A 14,713-nucleotide genomic window follows, 5' to 3' on the forward strand; every position below is an offset into this window, starting at 1 on the left:
CTGTCATAATCAAAAGTCTGCTTTTATGTTTGCCAATTGGATTCTTAGATCTCAATAATGTTCCAAATAAAACCACCTTGTATGTCAATGGCATAGAAACACTGAGGGCCTGATTCTCCAAAGTGCGTCCCGATTTTAGGCAGCTGTAGGCGTCCTACAACTGTCTAATCAGCCAATCGGGATGCACGTTTTTAAAAAAAATGCTCCCCAGGCAGGCCACCTATATTGAAGGCGCCTCCGGGAGCCTAGGGAGACCTGCAAGACGCCTAAGCTCGCCTAAGGGCCTTAGGCGAACCTAGGCGGCCCTACATGTCTCCCTAGTAGAGGAAGAAACGCTTAAAATGTAGGCCAGCAAAATGCTGGTCTACATTGTAAGTAGACGCGGCCGCTATACTTATTGCGGCAAGGGATCTCTCTGCCGCTATAAGTATAGCGGGCCGCAGCCGTCTGTCCGATCGTTGGCAGGAGGGTGCCCAAACCCTCCTGCCAGAAGATGCCCCCCCCGACACTACCGACCGCCTCCCCCGACATTACCGATCTCCCTCCCACCCCGACACTACCGATCGCTGGCAGGAGGGTGCCCAAACCCTTCTGCCAGAAGATGCCCCCCCCCCGACAATATCGATTGTTGGTAGGAGGGTGCCCAATCCCTCCTGCCTGAAGACGCACCCTCCCCCCCCGACAATATCGATCGCTGGCAGGAGGGTGCCCAATCCCTCCTGCTCGAAGACGCACCCTCCCCCCCCGACAATATCGATCGCTGGCAGGAGGGTGCCCAAACCCTTCTGCCAGAAGATGCCCCCCCCCCGATAATATCGATCGCTGGTAGGAGGGTGCCCAATCCCTCCTGTCCGAAGACGCACCCTCCCCCCCCCCCCCGACAATATCGATCGCTGGCAGGAGGGTGCCCAAACCCTTCTGCCAGAAGATGCCCCCCCCCGATAATATCGATCGCTGGTAGGAGGGTGCCCAATCCCTCCTGCCTGAAGATGCACTCTCCCCCCCGATGCTAACAGCCCCCAAACCTCCACCCCACCAAACTAACCTTTTCTTTTGGCCAGACGGTCTTGCCCGTCCAGCCGGCAGGCCCGCCTCGTCGAAATGAGGTGGGGCCCACCCCTTCCCGGCCCATCCCCCGAAGCCTAAGGCCTGATTGGCCCAGGCTCTAGAAGCCTGGACCAATCAGGCATTAGGCATAGCGGGTCCGCCCATCCCCACTAAGTCTAAGGCCTGATTGGCCCAGGCTTCTAGTCATCAAACAGAAGATACCTGGTTAAATGACCACTACCTAGGAATATTTTGGGAGCAGCAATGAATGGTGTCAAAAACCTAGTACAGTATTGGAAACTAATTACAGATGTGATTATAAATGATGTTAAAAGTGAAAACTATTCTGCCTTATTTAGTTTTACAGTTTCCATTCCAAATCTATAGTTTTATGCTGTTGACATCCCTCTTACTTCAGTAATAGCATGATATTCTAGATTGTGTTTACATTAATCTTAACTTCTACAAATACCTTTATTTTTGTAATTTATACATCTAAATAGTCTCCCCAAAGAGTGTTGTAAGCATTCTTAGAGGGTTAGGTCAAAATAGGTCAAGAATTAAGGGAAATGTTTTTAACAAGGAATATTAAAGGTTTTGTTAAGGAGGGTGGGAAAAGGGAAGTTTTGAATGGTGACTTCTTTGGTGAACCACTTTGATTGTTTTCATTAATATGTAGGCGGTATACGTAAACAAACATATATAAATAAGATAACTTCTTAATGTAATGCTTTCACAAATGGTATTGTATTTTGTTAATGAATAATTTCTTCCCAATTTGAGGGGCCCTTTTACTAAAGTTCAGTGGATGCTAACAGAATTAGTGCACACTAAGGCCCTGATTCTATAAAGAGCGCCTAAGTCATGCCTAAAGCTAGGCGAGCTTTAGGCGTCCAATCTAAGTAATTAATGAGCCAATTAAGGGTCTTAACAAGCAATAATTGATACTTAGGCATCCAAAGGATGTAGACACCACTTTGTAGACACAGTCACAATTTCATGGACGCTCATGTTTAAAACTCGTGCCTAACTCAATAGGCGTGGGCATAGAATGGGCAATGACTCAATTTGGGCGTCCTTTGATTCATTTACATAACACTGAGTGACCTAGGGCGTCCATATGATGCCTATATTGTAGGCGAATGAAAACTAGGTCTACTTTGAGCTTAGTTTGGGCTTCAAATAGATCTGAGTTATAGGCACTCTTTGGATGTCCTTAATATGATCTGCTAAATAGCTCTATGGGTTTTTAATTTTGCTTTAAGCTCAAAAATACATTTAATAAGGCACCACATAAACGGGGCACATCAAAACAGATATATTGGACAAGCAGTAATGTTATTTGCTAATTAGAGGAAAAGATCCATTAACTGAAGCACAGCATATGAAAAACATAGCTTTAGTTTTCTTGCTAAAAAGCTATCCTTTTTTTCTGACTAAACAGTACTCCAATCAGCTCATTTTCGAAAGCAAAGAAAACACATGACAAAAATATATAGATTGCATACATAACTTCATTGCAAAAGCTTAAAAACAGAAAAAAACAGATACAGACCTTATCATGGCTTCATTGCAAATGGAGGTTTGCAGCTGCACAATGGTAACCTCATTGTGAGATCATCAAGGTGCACCTGCAGGGTAGAATGCCACAATTAAAATATATGCTGGGGAGCTGAACTTATGACCTCTGGAAGAAGAGCACAGGGCTTTTACTTATTGAGTTATAGCAGCTTCCAGGCAGGTGTCTCTGACTGCCCTGTGATATGACAGCTTAGAGATACACTAAGGTAAAATTATGTTCTTACCTGTTAATTTTCTTTCCCTTAGACGCAGCCGATGAATCCAGAGACCAATGGGAATAGCCCACATCTACCAGCAGGTGGAGATAGAGAAACTGATTAACAGGCGGTCTTATAGGCTGGTACTCCTCCTGTCTCATCAGTATAGCTCCTTGTCCAAGCACACGTAATCCAGCAATAGGCATAGCATGTAAAAAACTTCTTTCCCAGAACAAATCTCAAAATGTAATAATACAGAAACCAACCTGTCACAATACAAACTGCGAAACTTGCAAAAGAAAAAAAAACCGAGACAATATCCAGAAAGGGTGGGGCTCTGGATTCATCTGCTGGGTCTAAGGGAAAGAAAATTAACAGGTAAGAACATAATTTTACCTTCCCTAGCAACAGCAGCAGATGAATCCAGAGACCAATGGGATGTAGCAAAGCAATCCTCGATCTGGGTGGGAAGCAAACGCCGCCTCCGCAACAACCGAAGCACAAAACGCCCCTACCGTAAGCGCCCCCACATCCAAGCAGAAATGCGGAGAGAATGCACTCTCGTAAGACCAAGTAGACACAAGACAAATCTCCTCCAAGGAAAAACCCCTGGGCCGAGCCCCAAGAAGTAGGCATCGCTCCTGCAGAATGGTCATGAAGTCGTTCACCAACTGCTTCCCTGCCAGCAAGCAAGCATAAAGAATGTCCTCCTGGACCCATCGAGCGATGGAGGCTTTGGACGCCGCCATCTGTTTGAGGCGTCTTGAAGAATACAAAAAAGGTTATCTTAACAACAAGAAGAAATTAGAAACCTTGCTCGCAGAGAATGCTACGCACTTTCAAAAAAGCCAGTGAGGAAAAGCACGTCTCCCCAGTTCTCCTCCCAGGAAGAAGGAAGGCAAAGTGAGCGTGTCATAAAAGAAAGAATGACACCTCCTGAGAAGTAATTGTGGTACCGTCTGTACTGATACCCCAGATTATGGAAATCAGAAATAGGAATCCCCGCTGAACAAGGCCTGCAACCCGGAAAACTGCAGAGCCGAAGCAATGGCTACAAGAAACCCCGTGTTCCATGGCACAAGAAGGACATGAAGCCTTCGGAACTGCGAAGAAGCACCTGAAAATTGCATTCCGGACTTTCTAATTGGTGTACAAATATACCGTACTCCGTTTAGGAACTGAACTACATGAAGCTGAGAAGTAATATACCTGGCTCTTGTCACCAACTAAGAACGGCACTAGAAGCGGAAGAGAATTGAACGCTAAGCCCCCGGCAATGCCCCTGTGCCAAAAAGGAACTCCGGAAGGGTGCAAATATGGAGAAGTATCCAAGAAAGGAAAAACCTCCAAAGGGAAGCAGAAGCCACAGGTTAAGATGTCTGTAGCGCCTGGATAAGAGAAGAAACAACCTGCTTCGCATAACAGGTCAGTCATGACTACTCAAAAGCTAGGTCGTAATACCAAAGTAGTACGAATATCCATATTGAGCGGACCCTAGGTGAGCAAATCCGGACATACTCGTAAACTTCATAGTCCGGCTGTTGAAAGACTCATCAGATCCGCATCTCAAGGATGGCGCAGCCAAGCCAGAGATTCTACAAATACTGTGCCCGGAAAGCGAGCTCGAGATAGCAAATCCAAGCTAAGATCAGCCAGGGGAAAACACTGAAAAAAGGGAGAAACGAGAGGCGAGAAAGAAGCCACGCTGCTACTCCCTCAGACTCCCCGTCCCTGTGCCGGCTGAAGAAGCTAGAAAGCTTGGAATTTTGAGACGAGGCCATGAGGTCTAGGACCAGGAGATCCCGCATCCATAAAAAGAGCTGGAACGCCTGAGCCAAAATTCCCAATATCCAAGATGTAGAAGATTTCACTGCTGACTGTCCAGCACCTCTTATTTGTATTTGCTTCCAGTGTACTTGTATTCATTGATTCTATTTTGTAACTTATCGCTGACTGTCCAGCACCTCTTGTTGTAAACCGCCTCGAACTACCATGGCTTTGGCGGATATATAAGAAAATTAATGATTATTACTCACCTATACATCTTCTAGAGCGTACACAGCGCCGCACATATTAACATACACAAAATGGGCCATGCTCCGATGGCATGGAGAGAAAGTCTATCTACATTCTTTCCTGACACATAACATGAATCGCCAACAGAAGAGGAAGATGAGGGTCCACCCATCGAAGTAGAACCACAACAGTACCCGCCAACCGAGTACAGCACCTACTGCCCAGGCTGTAGAGAAACACCCCCTCTCATAATACTGACTGAAAAGACCTACAGTGTCACTCCGGAAGAATGGTCTGAAGCTCCAGAAAGGTAGCCTGACCATGCTCCAGAGTAGACGAGTGAACAAGTACTGAGTCGCCTATTAATACCAGACTCCTGGAGCTGAGGATGGAAGGTATCCAGCCCCCCAACCCGACAGCCCGGGATGTGTGGTGAGTCCAGTGTTCCCTCTAAGCGGGCGGGTGTTGTGAGCAAACTTTTTTCACTGTGAGCTAAAAATATCGGGCGCCAGCAAGTTATGAGCCAAATAAATATGTTGTCAAAGTTGCTGATACATGAGGACGAGGTATTCAAAGGAATTTTAGGCCTACACGCTAAATTAAATAACGTTAAATAATATTTTTAAGAACACAGAAATTGTAGGGATGAAATGATATCTTAATAAATGTTTTACAACAAATGTAGTTATGTCTGTTACATCCATATGTGTAAACTGTAAATTAAAAACAGTCCAGAAGACAATACGTTTGATGCTTTCAATTTCTAGACCAGTGTTTTTCAACCTTTTTTGGGCAAAGGCACACTTGTTTCATGAAAAAAATCACGAGGCACACCACCATTAGAAAATGTTAAAAAATTTAACTCTCTGCCTATATTGACTATATATAAAGTAATTCTCTTGAATAGGAATCAAATAAACACAAAGAAAGTATTTTATAATTACTTTATTATGAAATAAAAATTATAAAAATTATAAAATACTTTATTCAGTGCGAAACCTGGGCCTGTTTGGCTGAACACAAAGCTGATATTCTGGCTGGAATGGAAGAAAGACACACACGTAGCTCTTCGTCAACAGCTCTCAGTCTCTCTCTGTATTTGGTTTTTATAGCATACAAAAATAGACAAATATACCCTCCATCCTTTTTATTAAACCACAATAGCAGTTTTTAGCGCAGGGAGCTGCGCTGAATGCCCAGCACTGCTCTTGACGCTCATAGGCTCCCTGCGCTAAAAACCACTATTGCGGTTTAGTAAAAGGGGACCATATTGTAAAATATAGACAGCAGATATAAATTCAGAACTGTGCATAGTAAGTGAAGGGAAGTTTTCATCTCTGGGAATTTACCCAGTTAACTATTAAGTTATTTGGGCAAATTCCTTTGAAAACTGTGGTAATACTGCCTCCACTTTGCTAAATTTAAAATAAAATCATTTTTCCTACCTTGTCTGGTGATTTCTGGTTGCACTTTCTTCTTCTGACTGTGCATCCAATCTTTCTTCCCTTCTATCAGCCTGTATGCTTTCTCTCCTCCACACCTCATTCCCTCCCCCAACTTTTTCTTCCTCTCTCCCTGACCTTTCTTTCTTTTTTTCTGTTTCTCTTCTTTCCTTCTGTTTCCCTGCCTGCCCCCTTTCTTTCTTTCTCCCAGCCTCCTGTCCAGCAGTAACTCTCTTCCCTTCCTCCCCTCCCAGCAGCATCTCTCCGTCTCCCTCTCCAGTAGCAGCTGTCCCTTTTTTTTCCTTGCCCAGCAGCTTCCCAGATTCCTTTCCCTCCTCCCCTCCCAGAAGCATCTCTCCTTCTTCTCCCTCTCCAGTAGCAGCTGTCCTTTTTTTTCCTGGCCCAGCAGCTTCCCAGATTCCTTTCCCTCCTCCCCTCCCAGAAGCATCTCTCCGTCTCCTTCTCCCTCTCCAGTAGCAGCTGTCCCTTTTTTTCCTAGCCCAGCAGCTTCCCAGATTCCTTTCCCTCCTCCCCTCCCAGAAGCATCTCTCCTTCTTCTCCCTCTCCAGTAGCAGCTGTCCCTTTTTTTCCTAGCCCAGCAGCTTCCCAGATTCCTTTCCCTCCTCCCCTCCCAGAAGCATCTCTCCGTCTCCTTCTCCCTCTCCAGTAGCAGCTGTCCCTTTTTTTCCTAGCCCAGCAGCTTCCCAGATTCCTTTCCCTCCTCCCCTCCCAGAAGCATCTCTCCTTCTTCTCCTTATCCAGTAGCAGCTGTCCCTTTTTTTTCCTTGCCCAGCAGCTTCCCAGATTCCTTTCCCTCCTCCCCTCCCAGAAGCATCTCTCCTTCTTCTCCCTCTCCAGTAGCAGCTGTCCTTTTTTTTCCTGGCCCAGCAGCTTCCCAGATTCCTTTCCCTCCTCCCCTCCCAGATGCATCTCTCCTTCTCCTTCTCCCTCTCCAGTAGCAGCTGTCCCTTTTTTTTCCTGGCCCAGCAGCTTCCCAGATTCCTTTCCCTCCTCCCCTCCCAGAAGCATCTCTCCTTCTCCCTTTCCAGTAGCAGCTGTCCCTTTTTTCCCCTGCCCAGCAGCTTCCCAGACTGATAGTGGTTTTCTCCCCTCCCAGCAGCTCTTCTTACTTCCCAGCGCAGCGATTCACGAAGGCAGCCTCGGGTCCTTTGTTGTGTCGCGCCGCCTCTGAGGAAAGAGGAAGTTGCATCATCAGAGGCAGCCGCGACTCAGCAAAAGCCCCGAGGCTGCCTTCGTGAATCGCTGCGCTGGGAAGTAAAGGAGAGCTGCAGAGAGGGGAGAAAGCCACTGTCGGAGGCTCCCCAAGATCTCTCCGGCCCAGCGCACGCTTCCGATGCTGATCTTGCAGAAGTTCAAATGAGTCAATCTTGCCGGTCCTGCGCTGTGACGAGAAACTTGTGCGCTGCGACCTAATATTTTGTGCGCCAGCGCACGCCAGCGCAGCTTAGCGGGAACACTGTTTAAATAATAAGCTAGTCCAGCAAAGACCGAGGCATGCCTTTGCCAAGAGAAATCTCGGTGAGCCACCAAATCCTACAGAGCTATGCTTGAGGAGCCTACCAAAGAATTGGAGCCCTGAGATATCGGGAACCACCGGAACAAAAGCAACTGCTGAAGCGTTAGCATGGGAAAGCAAGCCAAAGTTTCCAGGGGAGTCTGCAACATGGAACCTTAAACCGGTACAGAATCCCATACTCTTGGTCATAGTGACCGAAGAAGAAGAACGCAAACCTGAGACTGAGACATCTCGTCCCAGCCTCAGGTAAGAACTCAGTTCACTCCCATATGAATAAAAAACAGCTTCCCGATATACCTGTAGGTAGTACAAGAGAAAAGAGCGCCATGCAAATTCGAAGTCTAAAGAACCGAGTAAAGAAAACCACCCCCTATCAAGGCAGGCAAAAGGCCCGATCAGACGACGTCCAAATCAAGCAGCCAGACAAGAAGAAGGTAGGCATAACGCCCGGAAGTGCCAAAAATTACTGCCATCATGAATTAAAATGAACGTGAAGCCTAGGGTGGCGTGGGGCGAAACCGAAAGCGTTGCTCCAAGAGAGGCAAGCAAACCAAGCACCGATTCGGAGTCCAGTGCAATTACCGGCGATGCGAGAGCCATATTGGGATATGAGAGAATACGCCTGTGAGAGTGATCGCCGTAAAGAACTCCCACTAATCGACCCCAACAAGAAAACTGCAACACGTCCCTGCACCTTTGGACCGGGGGAACCAAAATTACCATCTCGAGCGCCAGGAAGTCTCGAAGGGGACCCTGTACCCGCACCATCTTTGGCTGCCCAACATACAGGGAGGTGCAGAAAGAACCAGCAAAGGGAAAGAGGATGCCAAGTTGACCAGTCATGCTCACGTTCCCCCCCCTCCCCTCTGCTAGGACATCGAAGGAGTCAGCAGACCCCTATCAAACGACACCCGGGAGGCCGGGGAACGGGCTGGACGAGAGTGGTAAGCTCTGGACGAAAGAAAACCACCTGGAGAAGACCCCAGGTTCGCAGCATAAGAAAGATGGTAAGAAGAAGAAGAACCCGGCCAACCTGAACTATACAGCCTGGAGACTGAAAAGAAGGGTCGGAACAGCTAGTAGTGACATAACACCACTTAAGCGTCCCGTAAAACCAACTGCTCTGAAAGGGAAGACCTCACAGTAAGGTACCAACAGGATACAGTGACCCTTGGCAAAGTCCGTGAATCTGGATGGCCGAAAAAGAAGACTCCCCTCCCGAAATAGAAACATCAAGGAGAAGGCAAAACAGCCTGGGCTTCCGTCTCCAAGAGTAGCCTAGTACAAGGCATCAAGGAGATGGGAATGCTCGAAGAACTATGTGCACAGGGAAAACTAAGGGGCTACGTAGCCGACGGCAGGAGAATAAGGTGCCACATAATCCGGAATGGCAACCAGGAAACACAGTCCTGGCGTTGCTTCAGAAATGAATGAAACTGAGCCCTGCACACAGGAAAAGGCTAGGTGCGACCAAGCCATCCCGCGCCATCAGCACCGTGCAGGTCAACCGGATACCTAGCACACCAGTACCAGGAAAATCGTTATAGCACTACCAGATACCAGCCGCGCGGCCCCAAGGCACCAAGCAGAGGAAAACAGACCCCAGGCAGAATCCTTACCATACAGTCACCCTGGGAGATAATAGGATAGGACTGAACCAAGATCCGTAAACTCCCTGCTGCTGATCTCCCTCAGTGGCAATTTGCCTGTATCGACCCAGTGCAGGGAGAAGCTGCAGCTGAGAAACCAAGCATGGGTCTCCCACTCCAGCAATCTGAGGCACAGCCAGAAGGCTTCTCAAGAACTGCCGCTGGAGAAAAACTCTCACAGGGAATCAAACTGATGCGGCAACAGCAAACGTAATCCACAGCCGCATCAATTTGTATTACCCTCCTTTTTTTTTTTTTTTAAATAAAAAGAACAGGGAGACTGCGGGGAGCGCCGAGAGAAGTCAGCTGCCGGACCGACTCCGAGGACGCAGCGGCGCCCCCGCCAGCATCTGAGCCTTAGCGCGAGCCTCCTGCTCGCTGAAAGGCACCGGTTCCGCAAACATGTCCATGCGTGCAACCGGAACCCCACCGCGGCCTACGCCGGGTAAACGGCAGCTGTAGGGAACAGGCCGGAAACTGTAGGGCCCTCCCGACCAATCATTAGCACAAGCCCGCGTCTCCCGCGCGCGGGAATGAACCGGCTAGGCCAATCGCGCCCAATTTAGAAAGTTGGAGCCCACCAGGCGAAAATAAGTCTAAAACATGAGCAAACTGTCACAAGTGCAGTGAGTCAGAAATAAATAATCAAGGTGGCGAACCACGCGACTGTACAGCCGCAGTTTCCACAGAATTTACAAAAAAAACATAACCCACAGAACTCAGGACACCAACAACAAACCCTGCAGTTCCAAGACAATTGCAAAAACAAAAACTCACAGCTCCAACCCACTAGGAAATATAAACCACAGTTCAAAAAGAAATACTCACAACCTTGTCGGCAGGGCTGGCAGACACCGGCCGAGCCCCACAGGAAGGGCACATTCATATATAGTAAGTTAGGTCTCTTTCACTTTTTTTTTTTTTTATAAGGGAAAGAAGAAAAAGAGAGACCTAAGTATACCCTCTATCACCGGAGGGAGGGTGAGGCAGGGACAAGGGAGGGCCCAAGTGTAACCTCCAAAGCCGGCACCGATTAGCCAGACACCCCTGTCTCACTGAAGAGAAGATCTCAACAGGAGAAATAAATCAACCAGCTCACTGAAGAGAAAGCCTCAACAGGAGAAAAGAAAGGCCCCTTCACAGCCAGAGTCCAGGAGCTAGTGGAACAGCGACCACACCTGCTGGGAGATAGAGAATACTGATGAGACAGGAGGAGTACCAGCCTATAAGACCGCCTGTTAATCAGTTTCTCTATCTCCACCTGCTGGTAGATGTGGGCTATTCCCATTGGTCTCTGGGTTCATCTGCTGCTGTTGCTAGGGAAGCTATCATATCACAGGGCAGTCAGAGACACCTACCTGGAAACTGCTATAGCTCAATAAGTAAAGGTCCCGTGCTCCTCTTCCAGGGGTCATAAGTTCAAATCCCAACCAGCTCCCCAGCACATATTTTAATTGTGGCATTCTACCGTATAATGCCTATAAGACCCAGTTTTATAATTGCTAGCTCAATCTGTAGCACACTGGTTAAACCTATACCCTTCTATCCTAATGTTGCTGGTTCTAATCCCAGTCACTCTGTCTGATGGAAGAGAAATAAATAAAACCATTAAACAGATCCAACTCCTAGTATTACAATTATAATGAAAAACAGCATAAAATTGCCATTCTAACAACATAATAATAAATTATAACAACATTAAGGACATTTTTGGATGTCTAAATCTCACCTAAAACCTGATTCTCTAAAGGACGCCTAAAAAGTTAGACGCCTAAACAGTGCTGAACTCTACTGAGCACGATTCTACGAAGGACGCCTAACTTAGGCACCTAACTTTAGATGCATTTTGCAGAATCAGGGCCTAAATGTTAAACAGTTCATAGGTATAAAATGGGCTTCTTAGCATTTAGCATGCCCTAAGTTTCAGTAAAAGGGCCCCATGTGATATTGGCACTGAAAGAAAATGGGACAAATGTTTTATTAAATGGCTTTGGCAAGGCAGTTCTGAACCCAAATTATTATTATCAAGACAGTTGTCACTTTAGTTGTGGTGAACAGTGCCATAATCGAGAGGGCTTTGCCCATTAATATCCTTTCCTGAGAAAAGTTCCCTTGAAGCAAAGTAACTTTCAGATAAAACTCATAGCTTGAATGAATAACTGCCTATTCAAAAAGATAAGAGGACATACAAAGCAATTTAAAATTTGCATTCTTGCTCTATAAATACTTCTCAAACCTACCTCAAATTGTCCAGCTCCTGTTTTCTCAAAGGAGAAGAAGGTGGAGCAGAGCTGAATTTATCTCCTTCATGACTTTTACTGTTAGAACAGACAGAATACTAGATGTAGGCAGCAAAGTGATGACTCAACACAAACAATACAACTGTAGCAACAACCAATGACAATAACATACAAGTAAAAGCAAACATGCTGAGAAAAATAACCCATTAGGGTTCACTTTTCCTATAAGATTTTTTACAAGACACTAAATTCAACAGTGCTGATTAGGAAATAAATCAAAATACTGCCAGAGCTCTAGATGCAATCAAAAGCTAAAGAAAGATTAGATTATTACCTCGATAGTCTTCTTGTAGATGTGTCTAGTGGTCCTGAATGCTAGGTTTTTGCATCTGAACCTGCAAGTTACTTGCAGAATGCTGTCAATCATCTTTTGAACTCCAGCTCCTTCCCAGGGAGCTGCTCCTGTCCCTTCAGTTTGTACAAAAGCAATCAAGTAGCACTGTAATGACAGACATAACCAGAAGGAGGGAAACAAGGAAAAATCCCCAACACTACAATTCCATTCTGCTCTGTAACCATCCAAGTTTCACACTCCTTCTATAACTCAAGAATGACTCAGCACTATAAATTACCTCTTCCCTCTCCACGTCAAGTTCGGAGGAAATTACTCTTTGAATCTACTTTCGAGTTTCAAGGCCCCAAAATTTGGAACCACTTCCCAACCTGCTTATGTCAGACCTACTCTTATATTAAATTTAGTAAGCTGCTAAAACCACATCTGTTTTCATTATAGTTTTGTTATGATTCATAATGTCTATATTGCTAACTTTATTAATCTAATGCAAGCTGTAATGATTCCCAGTTGAAATTTGCAGGGTATAAGAAACAATATGGTATGGCACGGTAAATCCATTAACATTAAAACATTAAAGTAACTGAGCAAAACAGATACAAAAACTGTGTGTAACCAGCACTAATCTTATATACAGCTCCTAGCTACTCGCATGTCCTGCTATCAAGCAGAGACTAAAACCAGATTTTACTTTCTTAAGTGTTTTCCTTTTTTTTGTCCTCTCAGTTCATCTGAGACACAGAGGATTCTCCAAATTCAGACTGATCTTAAGGCAGAAGGCAGTTGAAGCCCACTAATAGGGTGGGGCTTCAGGACCACTATACATCTACATGAAAGAAGATTATCAAGGTAAGAAGTAAGAATCTAATCTTTCTAATGCATTAAATCCTCAAGAAAAATTTGTATACATACATAACTATGAAAAAGATTAGTACAGTGGAACCTTGGTTTGCAAGTAACCCGGTTTGTGAGTGTTTTGCAAGAAGAGCAAAACACTCAGCAAACTTTTGTCTTGCAAAACGAGTGTTGATTCGCTACACGAGCTCTCACTATGGTGGCCCAGGGGTGGGTACCTGCCTGTGCGTGCTGCAGTCCTTGTAGCGTGGTGGCTTCCTTTCCCCGGGGTCCCCGTGCGGGGCTCTCCTTCCTCTTCGGCCGATGCCTCCGCCGTTCACCAGCGCCTCCTGGCTTCCAATTCAAGCCGGCCATCCTCCAGATGCATGCGCAGGACCTCTGAACTCCTCCTTCAAACTGGCGCTGCTCCAACAACACACGCACCACGTACAAGCACGCAGGATGTCCTCCGTGCTTGTACGTGGTGTGCGTGTTGTTGGAGCGGTGCCGGTTTGAAGGAGGAGTTCAGAGGTCCTCCGCATGCGTCAGAAGGATGGCGGCCGGCTTGAATCGGAAGCCGGGAGGCACTGCTGAACGGAAAAGGCATCAGCCGAAGAGGGAGGAGAGCCGTACAGGGACCCTGGGGAAAGGAAGCCACCATGCTACAAGGGTTGCAGCATCCACAGGCAGGTACTCACCCCTGGGCCACCATAGTAAACCTTGGTTGTGGAACGAATTGTTTCAGTTTACATTGTGGCCTATGGGGACATGTGCTTTGATATACGAGTACTTTGAATTATGAGCATGCTTCTGGAACGAATTATGCTTGTAAACCAAGGTACCACTGTATTTACTTTAGGAGGCACCAATCATGTTTTAGATGTTCATATTGCAAGGACATCTAAATCTTGATTTTACACATGCAAAATATGAACATCTAAAACTGAATGAAGTGCATCTGGCAAGGGGACGTAGTCTGGGTGGGTTTAGGTAGGACTTGAGCAGGCTTAAAAAATAGGTGGGCCTTAAAAATCAGGTAGGCATGTGGTCTGCTAAGTTCCGAAGGAAGAAAATTGTGAAAGCAAACAAGATGATAGATGAATCTTGACAAAATGTTATTAGTTGATAAAATTACCCCCTCCCCTTCTCCTGACACAGCTAGGTTTTATCTTGCATGCATTGCTTAAGTAGCACAAACTTAACTTTAGGGTGTCAGGTATTCACATCACCATGAAACATTACAGGACTTCCAAACTCTTTGCAAAACATAAAACATAGGGTAAAGTGCAAAGCCTAAACCGTCCATGGAGGGAGCGCTCCCGGAGGAAGTGATCCGGCAGAGTACAGTACAGGGATTCAAACAGGGATTGGACGGATTCCTGAGGGAAAAGGGGATCGTGGGGTACTGAGGGAGGTGCTGGGGTGTTGCATAAGTATAGACAGCTCACCAGGTCATGCAGGTGCAAGGCCGGAGGGTTAGGACTTTGATGGGAAGATAGGACTTCGATGACAAACCTAGGGGGCAAAGGGGGCCCCTTCTGGTGATTAAGGCAGGTCATGACCTGTTGGGCCGCCGCGGGGGCGGACTGCTGGGCGGGATGGACCTGTGGTCTGACCCGGCAGAGGCACTGCTTATGTTCTTATGTTCATACCCAGCATCTGTTCTCCATGTACCATATAGGACATTTACTATACCTACCCCATCCAGAATTCCAAACAAACCCAAAAACCATGGTGGTTCACCACCATAACCTAATATCCCCCCCTTGCAGGTCCATAATCCCCTTTCAATCCCCACCAAAAGTTTTAGAACCTCAA

General features: G+C 46.4%; 1 protein-coding gene across 1 annotated transcript in view; it reads right to left on the bottom strand.

Moving 5' to 3' along the window:
* CNOT10 (CCR4-NOT transcription complex subunit 10) overlaps nt 1–14,713 on the bottom strand; it is a 186,241-nt gene that overhangs the window by 53,187 nt on the left and 118,341 nt on the right. The window contains 1 exon segment of the mRNA XM_033930099.1: nt 11,710–11,787. Coding sequence (XP_033785990.1) covers nt 11,710–11,787 — 78 coding nt within the window.

This window comes from Geotrypetes seraphini, chromosome 2 (genome assembly GCF_902459505.1).
Source record: "Geotrypetes seraphini chromosome 2, aGeoSer1.1, whole genome shotgun sequence".
Classification (NCBI taxonomy): Eukaryota; Metazoa; Chordata; class Amphibia; order Gymnophiona; family Dermophiidae; genus Geotrypetes; species Geotrypetes seraphini.